This window comes from Sinocyclocheilus grahami, unplaced genomic scaffold, assembly GCF_001515645.1.
Source record: "Sinocyclocheilus grahami isolate Dianchi unplaced genomic scaffold, SAMN03320097.WGS_v1.1 scaffold426.1, whole genome shotgun sequence".
Classification (NCBI taxonomy): Eukaryota; Metazoa; Chordata; class Actinopteri; order Cypriniformes; family Cyprinidae; genus Sinocyclocheilus; species Sinocyclocheilus grahami.
Window position 1 is genome coordinate 1,936,013 of NW_015505605.1, and position 20,503 is coordinate 1,956,515.

The 20,503-nt window shown below is 34.3% G+C and overlaps 1 protein-coding gene across 2 annotated transcripts; it reads left to right on the top strand.

The window, feature by feature from the left end:
- Nucleotides 1-2,300: 2,300 nt before the first annotated feature.
- Nucleotides 2,301-11,724, top strand: LOC107551521 (transcription elongation factor A protein 2-like). 2 transcript variants are annotated; one of them, XM_016233137.1, is made up of 10 exons: nucleotides 2,301-2,662; nucleotides 3,135-3,197; nucleotides 4,554-4,659; nucleotides 5,947-6,040; nucleotides 6,583-6,719; nucleotides 7,521-7,582; nucleotides 9,592-9,741; nucleotides 9,835-9,981; nucleotides 10,278-10,349; nucleotides 11,365-11,724. In XM_016233137.1, exons 1-10 carry the CDS (start codon nucleotides 2,594-2,596, stop codon nucleotides 11,371-11,373), a joined length of 909 nt encoding a protein of 302 aa, XP_016088623.1. In that variant the 5' UTR covers nucleotides 2,301-2,593; the 3' UTR covers nucleotides 11,374-11,724. The 2 variants fall into 2 exon arrangements, with proteins under 2 accessions (XP_016088623.1, XP_016088622.1); XM_016233136.1 differs by having other exon boundaries at nucleotides 7,521-7,577; nucleotides 9,587-9,741.
- Nucleotides 11,725-20,503: the final 8,779 nt, after the last annotated feature.

Genomic DNA, 20,503 nt, shown 5'->3' on the forward strand with positions numbered 1-20,503 from the left:
AATAAAATAAAATACAATTTGTTTACAATTTGTTAAAAGTTGTTTACAAATGGATGTATTTATTTATTACAAAAAACAGTCAAAAATCATATCTCTTTCGGTCACACTTTGTGATTATTTTTCTGATTCATATGAGATACTCTTACAATGGTGACCAATCAATTAATATTTTCCTTGCATTAAACAAAAAAAAAAACACACCAAAAATGGCAATTGTAAACGAAAAATTTTAATTAATAAATTTGAATTCATTTACATGTACAATTTAGCACCATTGTACCCTTATAGAAAACAATATGTGTGAGCAGCTGAATCTTAGAAAGTGCCCAAAAATTTTTTTAAGTTATATTTATGGCCATTTTATGCCTTTAATGTGAGAGGACAGTGAAGAGTTGACAGGAAAGCATTGGATGGAGAGAGGGGAGCAGGATCAACAAAGAACCTCGAGGCAGGATTCGAACTCGGGTCGCCGTGAGCACAGTTGCGCTATATGTCGACGCACTAACCACAAATATTTTGGCCAAGTTTTATTCATAATTTTACAAAAATGTTACAAGGTCAAAAATGACCTTAAGACAATGTAAGGGTTAAAATAAAAGTCACTTAGTTTGATATTGTGCTGTCTAATGCAATGGCATTCATGCATTTTTATTTGTGGTTTAGGTGGCAAAATACTGTAGAACTTTTGTTACAATGACGCCCTCTACTGATAAAATCCAATGTCTGTTAAACTTAAACCTGTTCACACAACACACAAGTAGGTCAAAATAATACTGCCCTCATTTTGCAAAGATCCACAGAGTGAACGCATACATTTTTGATAATAATTGATCCCTTATTATGATGTCGAGGCATGCTTAGTGTGCTAAATGTATTGAAGTCAGTTAATGACAACTTCTGCAGAGCTCAATAGAAGATACTTTGAAGAATGCTGGTAGGCTAATCAAAACCAACATGTTTGTCACGTATGGACAGCATTGAGGGGGAGTAAATCATGTTCATTTTTGGGTGAACTATCCCTTTTATTAGGATGCTACACATTTACACAACAACCAGAAATCCTGACAAGATATTTGGAAAATGAGCAACAACCAAGGGAAAATAGTCACTGTTTCACTCAAAAATGATCAATGGTAATAGTTAGATAATGATTGAATTATTTTACTAAGTGCAAAATGTGTTTAATTCAAAAACGTTGCCATTTACCAATGTGTTGTTCAAAACACTTTTCAAGTTTTTAATGTTTATACTGATTACATTTTACAATCCAAGTAAGTAAATGTAAGAACAATTGAGCATTTTGCAAACATGGTAAATATTTTATCTACACTTATTGTACACCTGCTGTTGTTGTTTGTTTCTGTAATTGCACAGTTTTGTAAATAAATTGCTTTGTAGCCTAAATAATTTTCTTCATGCCAGTTTGATCAAGTGAGCTCTTTACAAATGAACTTTTAGGTGAACTGTAAACGTTAGGTTAAGCCAACCATTGATAAGGTCACATTTCTGCTGTAGCTATCTTTTAGCTGCTCATTTTAAAGGGCAGACTCTTAAATTAAACTTGTAAAAAACGTAAATATTGAATTCAATTAAAGGGCTATTACCAAAACAAAATGTCAAAGTTGTTTACGAAATGTTTTTACGAAAATGGTCTGGACAACAATATCAGAACTGTTCGTTAGAATTGTTAGAAATACTGTTTTACATTGTTTGCCTGCTTTGCTTCTGCGGTTATTCATATTAACTCCAATTCCCATAACACCCTGCTTCAACACAGACTCGATGGGAGGTTCAATTCATTTCCGAGAATTCGGTTCTTTTGAACAGTGCGTTCAAAGAGCCGCTTCTAAGAAACGAGTCAGTGACTTTTTGACGTGACAACGTCAATTTGTCATCAGGTGATCAATGACATCTCGGCGTGGCCTGTAAAATGTCCTAAACCTTTATGTTGGAAAACTGCCATCCAATTAACTCCTAAACATTTTGAAAACATAATTCATTTGTAATATTACCACTATTAAGGTAACTTGCCTTTCGCACTGCCAGCTCACTTTTCGCGCTCATGTCTGAAAAAGAGTCGGTGAGTTGACTCGAGAACTGCTTTTACCGATTCAGTCTGATTCGTGAATGAATCGTTCATACCGGAACAGGTTCATTTGATTCTGTGAAACGATTCAACCGAAAAGAACGACTCGCTGGCGATTCGAACATCGCTATACAGCATTCTAGAGCGGAGAGAAAGGCAGCAGATCCCTCTCATACTGCCACTAAAACAGGCGCTCATGTCTGAAAAAGAGTCGGTGAGTTGACTCGAGAACTGCTCTTACCGATTCAGTCTGATTCGTGAATGAATCGTTCATACCGGAACAGGTTCATTTGATTCTGTGAAACGATTCAACCGAAAAGAACGACTCGCTCGCGATTCGAACATCGCTATACAGCATTCTAGAGCGGAGAGAAAGGCAGCAGATCCCTCTCATACTGCCACTAAAACAGACACACACACACACACACACACAGACAGGCGCATATTTTCCCACATAAATGGAGGCACGGCCATCGGGCGCCATCAAACAGCCCTAAACCTGTAAACATGGTGAAGGACCAAGAAGTGGAGCGCATCGCAAAAAAGCTGGACAAAATGGTGCATAAGAAAAACACTGTAAGTGTGACACATTTGCTATAGCTTCTGAAACACAGGTAACGTTAGGCGAGAGAACTGTTGATTTCATCCACGCGTTCGTTTCTGTTTGTCTACATTAAACAAGAACGAGCTCTAGTTACTCTTGTGCGTGATTATCACCGGTTTCATCCTCATCCAGACACCCGCCGGGCTGTTATTGGTCACTCCTCGTGCAAAATCGGCTTTTACTCTCATGTTTGAAGCGTTTGTGTAACATTACTGTGATGAGCTGGCAGCTGGTTGTTCTCCAAATTTCTCCAGCGCGAACAAAAGACTCATTTAAGCCAACATTTCACACCGGTCAGTCCCAGTTTTGTCCCCAAAACACAGCATTTGTGTGCAGACTGGCTGTGTTTTTCTATGAACCAACCTTTAGTTGAAGAAGCCAGTGTTTACGTTTGAGAAGTTGTTGTGTAACTGTCCTTCCTCCTCGTTGTGATTGTATCTTCAGGATGGTGCCATTGACCTGCTTCGGGAGCTGAGGAACATGAAGATGTCTTTGGAGACCCTACAGGTATCTCAGCAGGACTGGAGACGGCGTCTGTGGGCAGAGCATGTGCTGCCTTGGATTACATAATCATGGCTTTCTCTTCCAGTCAGGGAATCCCATGCTGCTGTTCTCATTGGCTATGTTTGGAATGGCATACTGCTCATACTATTTTTGCAGTGTGTAGAATGTAATCCGTATTTATGTAAAATGTACGTGGGTGTAGAATATCTGGATGACCTACTACTACATTGTCCAGAAAGTGCAGCATATATCAGAGCAGATTGCACAGAATACTGTATACCACAATGGATTGATGAATGAATAATTTTGACATATATTTTCTCTCATTATTTGATTGTATTTCCAAAAGTTCCATAATTTTCATAAGTACTACGTTTTCTTTACCTCAGATGCAGAACTTAAAAAGTATGCAACATTGAATGTTGCATACTTTTTATGTTTTTTTAATACTAGTGTACACATGCTAGTATTCCATTCTGAACAGAGCCAATGGTTCAAATGCACTACTGTATGTATACAGTATATTTGTAACTGTCTGCTTTACATGCATGGCTTAAGAGTGCGTTTACTGTAGGATTATTGTCATTAGCTATTATTTTAGTATCAATTGAGATGCTGTTATAATTTAATTATTATTTCATATTAGTTTTAAAAGATTTTATGCGTTCTGTTTTAGTTAAAGTTTGAGTAATTTTGTTGGGTCTTTTGTCTTTTTTATTTTTTTATGTTTCTATATCGTTTGTATTCAAATTTATTTCAGTTTTTTTAGTTACTTAAGTTAAACAACTGAAAATTAGATTTTTAAAAAAAATATTTATTTCAGTTAACCCTTAGTTTATTTCAGGTAATGAATGTTTTTTTATGGTTTTCATTTCAGATGTAGTTAACTAATAACCCTGGAATGGATATATTCAGTATGGTAGGAGTTAATGTACAGACAAATAGGCTTTAAATTAATCCCTGAGGAGAAATTCAAACACAACAGAGCAGTGATACACAGAAGAAACACCCCAGAGCTGTGTTTTAGTCTTTGCAGATCAGTCCCTGATTTATTGTGATTAAAATAGTAAAGGTTATCATGCCTATTGTACTGCATTTAAATAGCTGAAAATCTTAAGAGGTCATTTGCTCGTTCTTTTATTCAATAATGATCTCCGCTTTTCGGAGCATTTTATAGCAGAAGAATGATCAGGTAGTCAAAGCATCATAATTTGTTATTTGATAGTTATCTGTAACACTTGTGTCATATGTATAGATTGAGTTATAATGTATCACAAATTGGATGTTGTGATAGGCCAATGATATATTTAATGCAACAAACGTGATCTTCCCTCCGTTTCATTGCGTCGCACGCTGCAGTCCACGCGGATCGGGATGTCAGTGAATGCAGTGCGGAAGCAGAGCTCGGATGAGGAGGTGCAGACACTGGCCAAATCTCTCATCAAGACCTGGAAGAAACTGCTGGGTACTGCATTCCTATTCACACTCACACAGCTTAAAAAGATGGTGTTTCACTTATTTTGGAGTGAATGACAGTGATTGAGAAGGAGACCGTAGAATTTCCTTCTAAAAAGTGGTGGGATGAAGCTGCTGTGTAGTGCTGTCAAACGATTAATCGCATCCAACATAATAGTATATGTGTGTGTGCGTACTGTGTATATTTATTATGTATATATATATATATATATATACACACCCATGCATGTATCTATTTAAGAAAAATGTTACGTTTATATATTAAAAATATTTATATATACATGTAAGTACATGTAAATATTTTCAAAATATATACTGTGTGTGTATTTATATATACATAATAAATGTACACAGTACACACATACTATGTGAACAAAAACTAGTGTTAATTTCGTCAGCTATTTTCAATGTAGTCTTAGTCTTAGTCCCGTGGTAAAATGTCCTTGTTAGTTTTATCATATTTAGTCAACCTTATCCTATTTAGTTTTAGTCGACTAAAAGTCTCAACATTTTAGTCTAGTTTTAGTCCAAGAAAATCTAAATATTTTAGTCTAATTTTAGTCAAAGAAAACCTGAAGTATTTTAGTCTAGTTTTAGTCCAAGAAAACTTGAAATTTTAGCAATAAGATTATTATTATTAATGTATAATTATGTATATATAAATAAACACCCATGCATGTATATATTTAAGAAAAATGTTAAGTTTATATATTAAATATATTTATATATACATGTAAGTACATGTAAATATTTGCAAAATATATACTGTGTGTGTATTTATATATACATAATAAATATACTCAATTCACACACATATACTATGTAAATAAAAACTTTTATTTTGGATGCGATTAATCGCGATTAATCGCATCCAAAATAAAAGTTTTTATTTACATAGTATATGTGTGTGAATTGAGTATATTTATTATGTATATATAAATAAACACCCATGCATGTATATATTTAAGAAAAATGTTAAGTTTATATATTAAATATATTTATATATACATGTAAGTACATGTAAATATTTGCAAAATATATACTGTGTGTGTATTTATATATACATAATAAATATACTCAATTCACACACATATACTATGTAAATAAAAACTTTTATTTTGGATGCGATTAATCGCGATTAATCGTTTGACAGCCCCTACTGCTGTGTTTGCTTTCCAGCTCTTACTGTCTTATGGTTGTTAACTTGGTGATAGTGAACGCAATGAGCATGTGTTCTGATGTTAATGCTGGATTGTGTGAATATTCTTTTATGCAGATGGTTCTGAGGGTAAATCGGAGGAGAAGAAAAAAGGAGGATCTCCGCTCCAGTCCTCATCTTCTAAAGACTGTCCTGGATCCAGTGACACCAGGTGTGTGAATTCTAACCATTAAAGTTGCCTTGAAAATAAAATTCATCCTATCTGTTTTCGAAATGCATATTATAGATCTTATTGTGAACAACTCATCCATGCAGGTTTCATTTAAAAAAAAACGAGCAGGGTATCAGACAAAAAATATTTCAGCCTGCATAAAGCTGATATACAGTATATATAGCTCACTTTTTAATTTAAAGATGGCAAATAACACCTGCTGCAATGACAACAATATTTATTTTACATTATATTTACTAAATTAGGTAACTATTTGAAAATGAGTCATTATGAAAAAAATTATTTGAACGTGATGTAAAACAAAATAAACATGTAAAATAAACAGATCTATACTCTTAATAGCAACTTCTAGATTCTTTAAACCTATTATAGTATTTCACAAATATTTAACAATATTGTTTTTTAAAATATAATTAAAACGTAATGGAACACTACATTTTTGATGTATTTGTGTTTTTACAATACATATTATTTTAAGCAGTTCTACAAACTGTGAAATATTGTTACCTTTTGTTGTCTAGTAACAAGCCGGAGACACCAAAAACTCCCACCACCCCAGTCACCCCCAAATTCACCACCTTCCCACCTGCACCCGTCACCACGGACAGCGTGCGCACTAAATGCAAAGAGCTGCTGGTGGCAGCCCTACAGACTGATGGTAAAAGCTGAACCAGTTCAACTAGTTATTAATGCACTGTAAAAGCTAATAGTACAATTTACAAAATAAGTTCATTTCACTCAAATATGAAAGAAAGTTCACTGCACTTCACAACTTAAAGGTCCCATTACATGCTGCTTTTTGGATGCTTTTATATAGGCCTAAGTGGTCCCTAGTACTGTATCTGAAGTCTCTCTCGCGAAATTCAGCCTTGGTGCAGAATTTCAGCCACTAAGAGCCAGTCCCACAATGAGCTTTCCTTAGGATGTGCCATTTCTGTGTCTGTAGCTTTAAATGCTAATGAGGAGGAGAGAGGCGGGGCAACTGCCATGCTTCGCTCGTTTGCAAGCCATGATGTCTCTCGAGGAAAAAAAAATATTGCGCTCACCTCGCAAGGTAGTAGCTCATTTTCTCATAGGCGGGCCAAATTCTCTGGGCGGGCAAAGCAGAGAAAGGGGAGGTAACCTTTCCCCGTATGATGACATAAAGGGAAGATTACAGATTGGGCCAAGCAGGATACCCAGGGCTCGGTTTACACCTATCGCCATTTCTAGCCACTGGGGGACCGTAGGCAGGCTAGGGGAACTCGTATTAATGTTAAAAAACCTCATAAAGTGAAATTTTCATGCCATGGGACCTTTAAGGGAGCTAAAATGTTAAATGAACTGTTATTGAATGTATTTTTGCAAAAGATGACTATGGGGGAGATTTGTGGATTTAAAATTTTAAAAGTATAGTTAAAATATTGGAGTTAATTTGAGTTGATTTATGCTTTGTTTGTTTTTTTTGTTTTTTTCTCAGGTGATTACCAGACGATCGGTGTAGACTGTGAACACCTGGCAGCACAGATTGAAGATTATATCCTTCTAATTACCAAAAGCTACATTAGCTAGTGTTATGTCGGGATGCTCAACACTGGTCTAGATAGAAAACCTGAAGAAAGCTATGCAGTAGCATTCCTATTAAGCTTGAAAATGGTTATTTGAAGGTGCGGGACCAAATATGTGATTTGAAATCTGCCGTCTCTGCTCATTGCCAGTTGTTTTTGAGCCAGTCCCTTAATGATATGCCATAAATGAGCCAAATTAATCTGGAGCTATAGGAAAAAATACATCACATAGCTGATGGCACCATAAGAACACACAATCCCAAACCTTTCCCTAGTGACTATCCCGAGCTGTAAAAGGCAGCACATAGAGAAAAATATAATGCTTTTAAGAGCCCTTCAAAATATGGCACTTATAAAACATCTACTATGTTTAAAAGTTTAGTTTTTTTTTTTTTAATAAGTCACCAAGGTTGCTTTTATTTTAGCAAAAATACAGTAAAAACAGTAATATTGTAAAATATTTTTACAATTTAAAATAACTGTTTTCTATTTTAATATATTTTAAAACATAATATATTTCTGACGGTAAAGCTGAATTTTAAAAAATTCTGGTCACACTTTATTTTAAGGTCCAGGTCTTGCTATTAATTAACTATTAACTACGACTTACTATCAAACACCTAAATACTGCTTATTAATAGGTAGTTGTTAAATTTAGGTATTAGGGATATAGAATATGGTCATGCAGAACATGTGCTTTATAAGTACTAATAAACAATGCTGCTTTGTGTACAGTCGTTACCAGGGAAATTGCGGTTTTGTGCCGTTCAAAATGCGCCACCTGCTGGCAATTTGCTGTTCTTGTTCAGAACAATGCAAAAATCGCTAATGTGCCTTCAAAAATCCAAATGATTAACAAAGTAAGGTGTGTGTCTGTGTGTGTGTTTTAAATGAAAATAATATTTGTGTGTTGGTGTGTTTTAAATTAAGACCAACTTATAGCTACTTTTGACTAATCCCTTTTCTTGAAAATAGTTTGAAGGCTGGAAAGTATCACTATATAAAACTTAATTTTTTTTGAGAAAAACCAGTTTTTGAACCGCAAATCATGTTTTTTTTACAGTCATTTTATGGTATCAGTCATTAATATGATATATATATATATTATAAATAAATATTGCCCTTAAATAAAACTGACATTTTATAAAAAAAAAAATACTGCAGATTTTTTCATTTTTAAAATGTATAATTTATATACTGTATGTTGGCTATTTATATTAGGCAATGATATATGCAATCCAGACAGGTGGTTATTAATAGCACAATAAAATCTGATTTAAAGTGAAGAACTCGTGTATGTAAACATGTATTTTACCACAGTTGTAAAGTGCTGGAAAATCTTGAAAATGCACATTGAAAGTGCTTGAATTTTACTTTGGAAAAGGTAATCATTCTAATATGCTGATTTGCTGCTCAAGAAACATTTCTAATTATCAATATGAAAATGTCGTGCTGCTTAATATTTTATTTGTAAATAGCAAAGTGTAATATGGCCCTGAATTGGAAATAGAAAGTAAAAAAAAAACTGCGTTAATTTGAAATAGAAATCTTTTGCAACAATATAAATGTCTTTACTGTCACTTTTGTATCCGTTTGAATACCATGGTAGTATATAAAATGTTGGTGATTCATACTTTGTCAGAATACAGAACTTGGAATAGAGAAAGATGTATTTTGCCTGTAAATTGTGTAATTACAACATCTACCAGTAGAGGCCATGATCGCCAGCCAAACATTGAACTTTTGCCTCAAGCAAACAGTGCAATGTTTTGATTGTGCCACAGTATTTACACTTTTCATTTACACCTTTTGGTTACGTTTCCATTCGCCAGCTAATAATCTTTTACTTTTAGTCTTCTTGCTGCGAAAGTAGAAAATATTTTAACATTTAACAAAAAAAAATGCATGCTTCATCTTTATAGAAAAATGTAAAATAATGCAACCGGGTTTCTGCTTTCTTGACCGTACTTCATGACACGTATCTACCAGGAGTTCAAGTCCACTGACATGAAGTACAAAACCAGACTGAGGAGTCGCATCTCCAACCTCAAGGACCAGAAAAACCCAGACTTACGCCGGAACGTCCTGTGCGGCAACATCTCTCCAGACCGCATCTCCAGCATGACCGCAGAGGTACGTTTGGGTCTGACTTTGGCCTGCGAAATGTTAAATTGCAGCTTCTCTGCAGGATGTGAAATGTGTTTGTGTTAATTGCGTGTTTGGCAGGAGATGGCAAGCGCTGAGCTTAAAGAGATCAGGAAAGCGCTGACCAAGGAGTCCATTCGAGAGCATCAGCTCTCCAAAGTGGGCGGCACAGAGACTGACATGTTCATCTGTGGAAAATGCAAGGGCAAGAACTGCACTTACACTCAGGTATGCTGTTATAACAGACCAGAAATGTTTAAACTTGCCGTCATTATAAAAACAGCTCTCGATCTGAAGCTTGACAGGTTACAAATACAGTCCTTCTAAAAGTATCTGTGCACTTAAGCCATATTTTAAAAAAGAAAACCGGGAGGATCAAGTTTCTGATACACAAACAGCCCCGCATTTCGAAGCAAATTCGCACAAGTCTTTGATTCGCTCACATGTCTTAAAGGAAGTTTGCAAGTGGGCTTAAACTGCATTGAAGCATGAAACGAGCAGGAATGCACAATCTCTCTCCGCAGGTCCAGACACGCAGCGCAGATGAACCCATGACCACCTTTGTGCTGTGCAACGAGTGTGGAAACCGGTGGAAGGTGAGAATCTTTCTATATATCTGGCAGTGCAAAAGCCATCAGTAGACATGAGTAATCTGGCTTGCTGAAGACCATAAAACTGTCACATCCATTATTTGACCGTAATACATGCTTGTGCAATGTAGCCACACGGTGGCAGTATTTACTCACTGTAGGCAAACTTCACAGCTGTACTTTACAATAAAGGTTTACCAGCATAACTGACTGCATAAATTGGGTATAAGGAAATAATCAATTTAATGAGATTTATTTCAAACTAGCTGAAGGCAATAGAACAAGATCAAATGCAGGGGAGACCGGGGTTAGTTGTCATAAGATTTATATCGCAGTAGCTGTAAGATAAGAAGTAATAAATGCTGGTGTTCTCTGGCAGTTGTCAGTTTCACACACTTAATACAATACTTACATATTTTATTTTAAATGGTTATTATTTTAAAGATTTTATTCAAATTTATTTTAAAAATTAAAAATTGTCTATCATTAATATTTCAATATTTATACATTTTATGTATATATATATATATATATATATAAAATAAAATATCTTATTTTTGCTATCGCTGTTGAAAACACAATAAAATCACACTAGCTTACATTAAAGGAAATATTGAACTTGTTGAAAAGGGGTATTTAAAAAAAGAATAAATACAATATTTTTTATTTTTTGTATCTTACCTTTTACATTTTTGATTCATAACGTTTTGTTTTATCTTTAAATTAATGTTTACATTTTCTGGAAAAGCAAAATGGCAGACTCCCATCTTTAAAAGTAAACCACTGTAAACACAATACAAATTCAGATTATCTGAAAAACAAAATGAAAAAAAAATATATAATAATAATAAATATATGTTGCGATTTTTCCTCCGGTCAATGTTAAGGATGTTTTGATATAATTATTAGGAAACAAGCAATTCAATTTTTTTCCCACTAGTTGTTATTCTTCATTTATAGAAAAAAAACATATCTTTTAAGTACTGTATATTAATTTGTTTTCTCTTTTCTCTTTTCATAGTTTTGTTAAAGACTAACGTGAGCAGGATTCTTCATATGAAGAGATGACCTGAATTCATAGTATAAGGAAATGTGTTTTTTTTTGAGAAAAAAACAAACCTGATGTCTTTTTTTTATATATGCATTTTCATAGCTTTGTAATATATGTAATGAGTGTTGCTTCTTCAAAAAGCTGTTTCTGTATTTTTTCTTTTTCTTTTTTTACTGGTGTAATCATATTGCCTTTCATGCACTGCCGATAACTTAGACCTAGTAAGTCAGCTGGCTTGTTCAGTCTTGCTTTGCCTTTTGAGATAGCGCTTGTGCCTTTCTGCTCTACGAGTGCCAAGTAATTGCTGAAAGAATTTGTACACATTCATACATATATTGGTATTTTACCACAGTTGTAAAGTGCTGGAAAATCTTGAAAATGCACATTGAAAGTGCTTGAATTTTACTTTGGAAAAGGTGCCAAAGTAAGAACCCGGAAAGAGATTTAAGGAGGAAAAAAAAAAAGGATTTACGACAGTTTAAGTTGAAAATTTAATTTTCAGGTCCTCAAAAAGTGGTTAACATATAGGCTAATAATTGGACTATAACTACTGTATAAAAATCCCCTAAATATAATAATAAATAAATAAAAACATTATCAAACTAAAATACAGTACATTCATTTAATTAAAGTATAAAAAGGGCCGCCATAAGAAGCGCCAGAGGGTTAAGTGGACTAAATGATTGGAGAAGTCACAATAATATAACATGCATGTACAAAAATGGCGAATATAAGTACGCAGATTGTTATGCAGTCGCAGTTGAGAGCAAGTTTCTCATGTATAGGTCTATTAAAGGTCTTTGTTTTATTGAGAAGAGCTAATCACCTCTGTCCAGATGATGAGACTCTCTCGGCTCTTATCAGCGAAATCTCCCGCCAGATTCTTGTTGTAATGGCAGCGTGAACCGAGCCTCGTGTTTGACTCCAGGAATGTTTGTAGAACTTGAAGGGGGAGGGAAAATGTCTCTCTGTGTTGGTATTTCCGTCTCGCATTTTTAGCCATTTGTTTTTTTTCCTTCATACATCTAAACTTTATGCAACACAGATGTCTGAACAGTGCTGATACGTGCGTAAAGCTTTTGTACTGTACACTGTTGGTTGTTTGAGTCAGCGGTCACCTACACAGCAGAAACCGAGAACCGCCTGTCTGCTGCCTGTGTTTGTTTTGGCAATATGACAATATTTCCATACATGTTCAACGGCAACAAGAACGATAAAGCCAGGGAAAATCCCTGAGCATTTTAGGATTCTCACATACTGTATGTGGTTACAGTTAGTCCTGCTGTTGAAAGGATAGAGTCAACACAATAATAATGAGAATTTCCACAGGAAAGCTCAGTAGTCCTATCTGTAAAGGACTTTTCCTATGTGAAAATTATAACAACTGGTATTAAGAAGCCAATGTGAGGAAAGATTTTTAATATTTCTATCATCTAGAGCTCTTAATACTAAAGAAAAGTCCTCAAATGCTGCTTGCATCCCAGTCAACTTCCTTAAAGTAAAACCAGATGTGCAGAGGGGGGTCAAGTTAAGTGTAAATGATATTTAGAGGGGCACAATATATCATATTACCACCCTATGGACTTTTCACATTTGAAATTAAGCCTGTGTGATTGTGCACCCTGGGTTAATGTTATTTTAAGTTATATATCACAATGCTTCAATCTGGGTTAGTGATTATATACTAACGTACAACAGGGCCATAAGGAAAATGTGCATTTCACTGCATCCATAGTGTATGAAACAGAATGTGGTACATAATTAAAGGTTCATATGTATTGTATGAATAATTGGACTGTTCTGTCTCAGTAAATTTGGCTAAGAATATTTTGTGGTTTGAATGTGTGTTATTGTGTGTGTGTGTGTGTGTGTTTGAGTTGGGAACACAAACAGTCAGTTGAATAATAAAAAAAAAGCTAAACATAGTTTTATAAAAGTGGTTTGTATGACTGTACGCCATATTTTGAATTATTCTGAAGACATACGATAGCTTTAGGTGAGGAACAGAACTAAATTTAGTCATTACTCTCTTAAAATCTGCTCATTTACTCATGCACACCTCCGCTCAAAAGTCTGGGGTTGGTAAGATTTCTTTTTTTTTTTTTTATGTGTTTGAAGTCTCCTTAAATACAGTAAAAACAACAATATTGTGAAATAATATTACAATTTAAAATAATGGAAAAAATGTAACATAGATGGAGTAACACATTTTGTTTTGTTTAAGAAATGTTATAAATGTATTAGGTGGCAAGAAGAGGTTTCTACTACATGCTTAGGGTAAAGGGACCCAGCACCCATAAATAATGTTTTGAATACTTGTTAAAAACAATCAGTTCAGCAAAGTTTGTACTATATTTTATGTTTATTTTGATAAATAAAATAATGTATTTTTTCCCCAATAAATATACTGTCATTAAAATGTTCATTTTAAAAATGCAAAATAATTATTTAAAAAAAGTTAAGATTCTGAAAGCTTTGAAGGAGATCTAAATTTAATGAGGCTTTACAGAAGTAACAATACTATATTTTGTGATGTGATTAATATCATGTTTTTAAATATGGTTTTATTATACATATAGTTATAATTTTAAGTTTGCTCATACCCAGCTTTAATAAATTATATTAACAATTTGTATCTAACCATGTCATGTCAACATATGGAAAAGTCAGCCAGCTATTTATTATCATGTTAATTATTTTGCCTCAACAGCAGAGGTGCCTTTTTATCATGAATACCATGCTTTTACATATACTGTAAAAAATGACCGTGAATTTAACGGTAAAAGACTGTAAAAATGCTACAGTAAAAACCTGTTAAATGGTTAACGGTAAATTCCCCTACTATGTACGGTGAAAAACTGTATAGGACATTATATGTATTCGACATTAATTTTACGGTAGTATACCGTTTTTGGAAGTGAAAAAGACCGTATAATTTACAGTGAATAACCGTAAATTGACATTCCCAGAATTCCCTGCGTTTCATTTCAAATTTGATGTTTTTTTGTTGAAATAACTATGTTTCTTCTTAGTTTTTGCTTATCAGTTTTGTATATTAGGGTTGTGTGTTACACCTAATGTTGTTAAATTAATGTTTATTGCATTATTTCAGTTTCATGTGTGTTACCATGATGGTGTTTAGTGATTGTGTGAATGACACTGTGCACCTTCTATATATGTTATTATTTAAAAGCTGCTTGAGATGGGCTTTGGTTCATCATGTGACTTTCTCATCACCACCTGCATTTGGTCGTTATCAGTGTATTACAAATGTACAAAACCGATTTCAGTACTTCAATAGGTTAGTATAGTTACAGGGTCAGTAGACAAGTGTTTCGATCTGCTGCTTTCAAATGAATGGTTGGGTTAATGAGAATGCTCAGTCTTTGGAGGAAGTTTCTAGGCCCTTCAAGGGAATAAACATAATTCAAAGACTTCAGGTGAAGGAGAAAGGAAAGGAGGATTGTAACATGGACACTGTACAAAGTATAACATGTAATTAGTTACCTTAAAGAGCTATTTATACCGTAAATTTTGGTCGGCTGGCCACTCCTGGGAAGGTTCTCCACTGTTCCATGTTTTTGCCATTTGTGAATAATGGCTCTCATTGTGGTTCGCTGGAGTCCCAAAGCTTTAGAAATGGCTTTATAACCTTTTCCAGACTGATAGATCTCAATTACTTTTTCTCATTTGTTTCTGAATTTATTTGGCTCTCGGCATGATGTCTAGCTTTTGAGGATCTTAGTCTACTTCACTTTGTCAGGCAGGTCCCATTTAAGAGATTTCTTGATTGTGAACAGGTGTGGCAGTAATCAGGCCTGGGTGTGGCTACAGAAATTGAACTCAGGTGTGATAAACCACAGTTTTAACAGGGAGGCAAACACTTCTTCACACAGGGCCATGTAGTTTTGGATTTTGTTTTCCCTTAATAATAAAAACCTTCATTTAAAAACTGCATGTTGTGTTTACTGGTTATCTTTGACTAATATTTAAATGTGTTTGATGATCTGAAACATTAAAGTGTGACAAACATGCAAAACAATAAGAAATCAGGAAGGGGGCCAACACTTTTTCACACCACTGTATATTAGTGGTGTCAAAATTAGCACGTTAAGGCAGGCGATTAATTTTTTCAGTTTAACGTGTTAAAAATATTTAACGCAATTAACGCAGGGGCTAGGGTTGGCCACCTCACAACTGTTGCTTCTGTCACTTTTTCTCTTGACAAGAAGTGCATTTATTCAGTCGTAGAACGACTGAGAATGGGAAACGTGCGCTCCATTTCACTTGCGCGAGTCAAGCGAGCGTGGAAACGGTACTGTGCGGGTGTTCTTCAATTGCACGCACAAAGGCGCCGGCACGCGCTGTAGCCTGTATCCTTTCATATCAAAGCGTGAAATAATCTACGTGCATGCAATGTCGTGGTCAGTTAAATCATGAAGTTACCAAAAAGGCGATTAAAGCTGCCTTAAAACTGTGCATGCATGTAATATATTTTATACGAGTCACATTTAAGAACAAGTCTCTGAAATGGTTTTCAAATCTGTCCCGGAGCCCAGCACTGTCTCACTCATCTAACACACCCGATTGAACTCGTCAGCTCATTAATAGAGACTTTAAGACCTGAAGTGGGTCAAAAAAGGTAAAAAGATTTGAGAGAAATGCATGCGGATGGACACCCCCCCCCCCCCCCCCCCCCCCCCAATGTAATTAAATTGTATTATTTACTAATTACAATTGTAGCTCTAGACAGTTACCTATGGCTATGCTTTTATTAATACAGTTGTCTGATTTATTTTATGGTGCGAAGCATTTAGAAATCATGCAAAAGAAGATGAAGCAGTTTTTCGATAAAACCATGGTTCATTTTTGTAAGGGTTGTGATGTCCGCATGTGTTTTGTTGAAGAAATTATAGAGGCTGTGTCATCAAAAGGGTTGGCAAAAACGAAAGATTAAGTGGATATTTGAATTAAATGTTTGGTCAATAGCCTATTAAACAAGGATTTGATCATCCTGTAAGTATAACCGCAGCAATTAGGCCTTTGGCTCCCTTTGCAGGCATTTGTAATAATAATGTACTTATATTGTTTATTTTATATTACATTATGTATTTTAACAGTGTTATTCTATGAAACTATATCATTATTAATTAGCCAATCATTATTGCCTCATAGTTTTTTATATAATGCATTGTAAGTCATTTTAAAGGATGTTGTTGACTTAGGTCTGTTTATATAAATACAAAAAATATTATCTTAATACTTCTTTGTAAATGATTATTTGAAGTAACAAAACCATGGTTAATTTGCGGTTACCATGGCTACAAGAACCATGCTTTTTGGTTTTATTCGTGTTAAAACCATGGCTAATTTTCGTGAGGGAACATGGAAATTGAGAGAGAATATTATGCGTTGGTGAAATTATTACCGCATTAAAACACGTTATTAACGTCAACAGCCAAAAAAAAGTTTCACAGGATTATGAATGTACCGAAAAGTACCTGAAATTGATGCACGGGCTTCGTTGTCATCTTTTTTGTATTTTTTTCTTTGATCATTTGCATTCAGCCACAAACAGATGCGGGAATGGCTCGTCACGTTTTTTTTTGGCCTTCAGTCATAAAAAAAGATGCCATTAAACAAATATAAAAAAATATACTGCCTTTGTTGTTTGTACATTGATTTCAAGATCGAATGTGAAATTATTGCAATATAAAAGTATATTTAAAAACGTTAACGTTTTAACGGGATTAATCGCGATTAATTTCAGAAAAATGCGCGATTAATTTGTAGGTTCGATGTTCTGCATTTTCGCATCCGTAGCAAGCATTTTGATAGCAAAGGATGACGAATACGAAAAAAAAACGCATACAGAAATGTCAGACTTTAGAATTTCATTACTACCCTTATTCATACTATTTAGAAACATTTCAAAATTTCAAACCAGTACTACACAGTATGTGATTTCGGACATAGCGTAAGTATTCGCATTAAACCCATTGAGTAAAGTGTGAAAAGCACTTTTGGAGACATTGTAAATCTCTTGGCAAGCTGTAAATGAATAATAACACAAACATCTTTATTATTATCATTATAGTCATATCTTCTCTTTAAAACAAACATTAAAAAAAAAATCTGCAACCAAGTCAAAGGTTATGGAATATTACAGAGGAGTTATTGATGAAATCATCTCCGGCAATGAGCTGGCCTGGGTTAAAAGGGACCTCAAGTCCCACCCACAACCTGAAGAGGGCGTCCTGCTATGGCACCCAAGGGCGAGGGGAGGTTACACAGTAATGGTCACAGACTTCGGGAAACAAACAAAAAAATTGGTCCAGAAATCCATAAACATACTCTTTAAAACATAACTTGATTTATTTTAATACAAAATATAATGCTAATGTCAATAAATAAGTGTCCATAGAAGTCCATGAGTCAGGGACCGACCTCACTGCTGTATGTCATGGCACTGCAAATCTCGTGAGAATACACGACAAAAAGAGAAAATCTCACAGAGCGACTGGAGAGAACGCAAGAAAGAGTGAGGGAAGGCGGATGAGATGGCAAAACCTTGAGGCTGGAGAACGTGAAGTGAGCCCTTGACACACTGAAACCAAAACGTATTGTAACAAAGAGCAGTGTGAGCATTTGGTGATGATGGAAACACATCAGGTATTGACAGACTCACAAAGCTCCTTAGTTTGAGACTGTTAGAAAGCTAGATTAATTTTGGCACCTTAAAGAAATCTATGTAAACATAAGCAGCTCTAGGTCACAGTCCCCGTCTCCAATCAAACACAGGTTTGTGAAAGTCTGTCTGTTCTGTGCAGCTGTTGAAAGAGGATGAGGGCAATTGTTGGCAGGCGTTAAAACAAGTCAAACACTCCTAGTATTAGCAAAGCTGGCAGCACAAACGTGTGTTGAGATGCATGATATATCAGTTCCATATTGGTTATCAGGCAATATTAGAGAATTTCGATTTAATTGTGCTGCTTATTTTGCTTATTTTTACAAATACACTCAAAAAATACAAGGCCTTAATTTAATATTTATGTATTTGAATTTATATATATATATATATATATATATATATTTCAGCCATATGGATTACACCGTTTTAACATTAACAAACTTAATGTGATGCATATTTGTCAGTCACACATAAATGAAACAGGTAAAAAATATAAATGATATTAAAAATAATAAAATATTTCTGTAAAAGGTTTATTTATCATCAGTAAATCCAATTTCTTTCAACATTTTAACTAACTGAATATTGCTTGTTCCATAACTAGCCATATTTGAACCATGTTCCTACATTTTAACTGAAAAAATGCAGTTTTTCACAATGGACAGATTAATGCTGATTCTAAGCAGTTTTAATAAATTATTTTGTAAATAGATTATTAAAAAAATAAACAGATGCAAATAGTTAATAATAAACAATGGCATGATTTATGTGTGTATTTATTTATGCATTTATTTATGAGTGAGTGAGTGCAGCAATCTTACCAGTTTTATTTATCTATGACTGACAAATATGCATCACATTAAGATTAATAGTAACGCATGTTTTAACTGTGTAATCCAAATGTATGGATGTTGAATATGCTATTCAAATAAATAAATCTTACATTTAAGCCTAAATATTTGTGTGTACACTACCTTATACCATTACCTAACACTCCCTTAAATTTGATTTTTAAATATACTAATAATCTGTAATCATTTGTAAATAAATAATAAAATGTAATCTTTAGCACAACATGAATTAATATCCATTTTGAAACTGTAAAGTATAATGCTTAAATTCGCTTGTAGCATTTAAAAGGACTGATTTTAGTGTTTAGTGTTTTAATTTAAATTAAACATATTTGTACAAAATAGTGTAGAGTTTTAATATTGGTCAAATAATATTTATCAGCTTATTAGTTTTGGGCCAGAATTTGAATATCAGTGCATCCCAAACTGGAAGCATACATATTAAAAAAAAAATAAATTGCACATTTAAATGTTTACATTTTGCTATAAGTTTGGTTGCATCATATAATAATTGCTGTTAATAGTGTTCATCATCTGTTTGATTGTGTGTTTAATAGATTTTTCCATACATTAACTGACAGTCACCACCGATAAGCTACCACTAAATATTGTAGAAACTTAATTTGCTGTAAAGTTGCTTTGCAACGATTTGTATCGTAAAAAGCGCTATACAAATAAACTTGAATTGAATTGTCCTTTTTAAAACCAGAAAATTATAACAAGTTAAAATTAAAACAAAAATTAAATGTTAATATTTAATAAATGGCAAACCCAGATTACATTATTGAATTCAAATGTTCTTTTTGCAGCAGTGACGTTGATTATAATAGGAACGTTTAAATCTGTTGCATCGCTTTGATTGCAGTGTTCACACTGACAGCGATTTTCAAAGCAAACTGAAGTTACTTTCAATGTGAGTTGACAATGTGAGGCAACGTGAGCGACAGCTGAGTCGAGTTCAACATTACACAAATAAACTGCGACTACCATTAGGAGAGAAGACAGCGGAGCTCATGTGATCAGCTGATACAGTACAGTGTCCTCTTATTCGCTTTCAGTGTGAACACAAAGTGCACGTGAAACGGTGAGAGGTCTACCAGCAAGCTTCCCTCTTTAAGTGTGTCTTTAAAGAGCGGGACGGTGTGTAACTGTGCGTATCCCTGCGTAATCAAGTGTTCACTGTCAAAGGCTGCAATGACATTGACATTGACATCTCTCTCCCATTGTCTTAAGAAAAATCACTTAACTTTTATCACACACACACACACACACACACACAGGTTTGTTTTTATGGTTTATGGGGACTCTCCATAGGCGTAATGGTTTTTATACTGTACAGACCGTATATTCTATTGCCCTACACCAACCCTACCCCTAAACCTACCCCTCACAGGGAACTTTCTGCATTTTTAGATTTTCAAAAAAACTCATTCTGAATTATTTATAAGCCTTTTGAATTACGGGGACACTGAAAATGTCCTCATAAATCACCTTCTTGTTGTAATACCTATGTCATACCCATGTTATTATACAAATTTGTGTCCTCATAAACCACATAAACATGCAC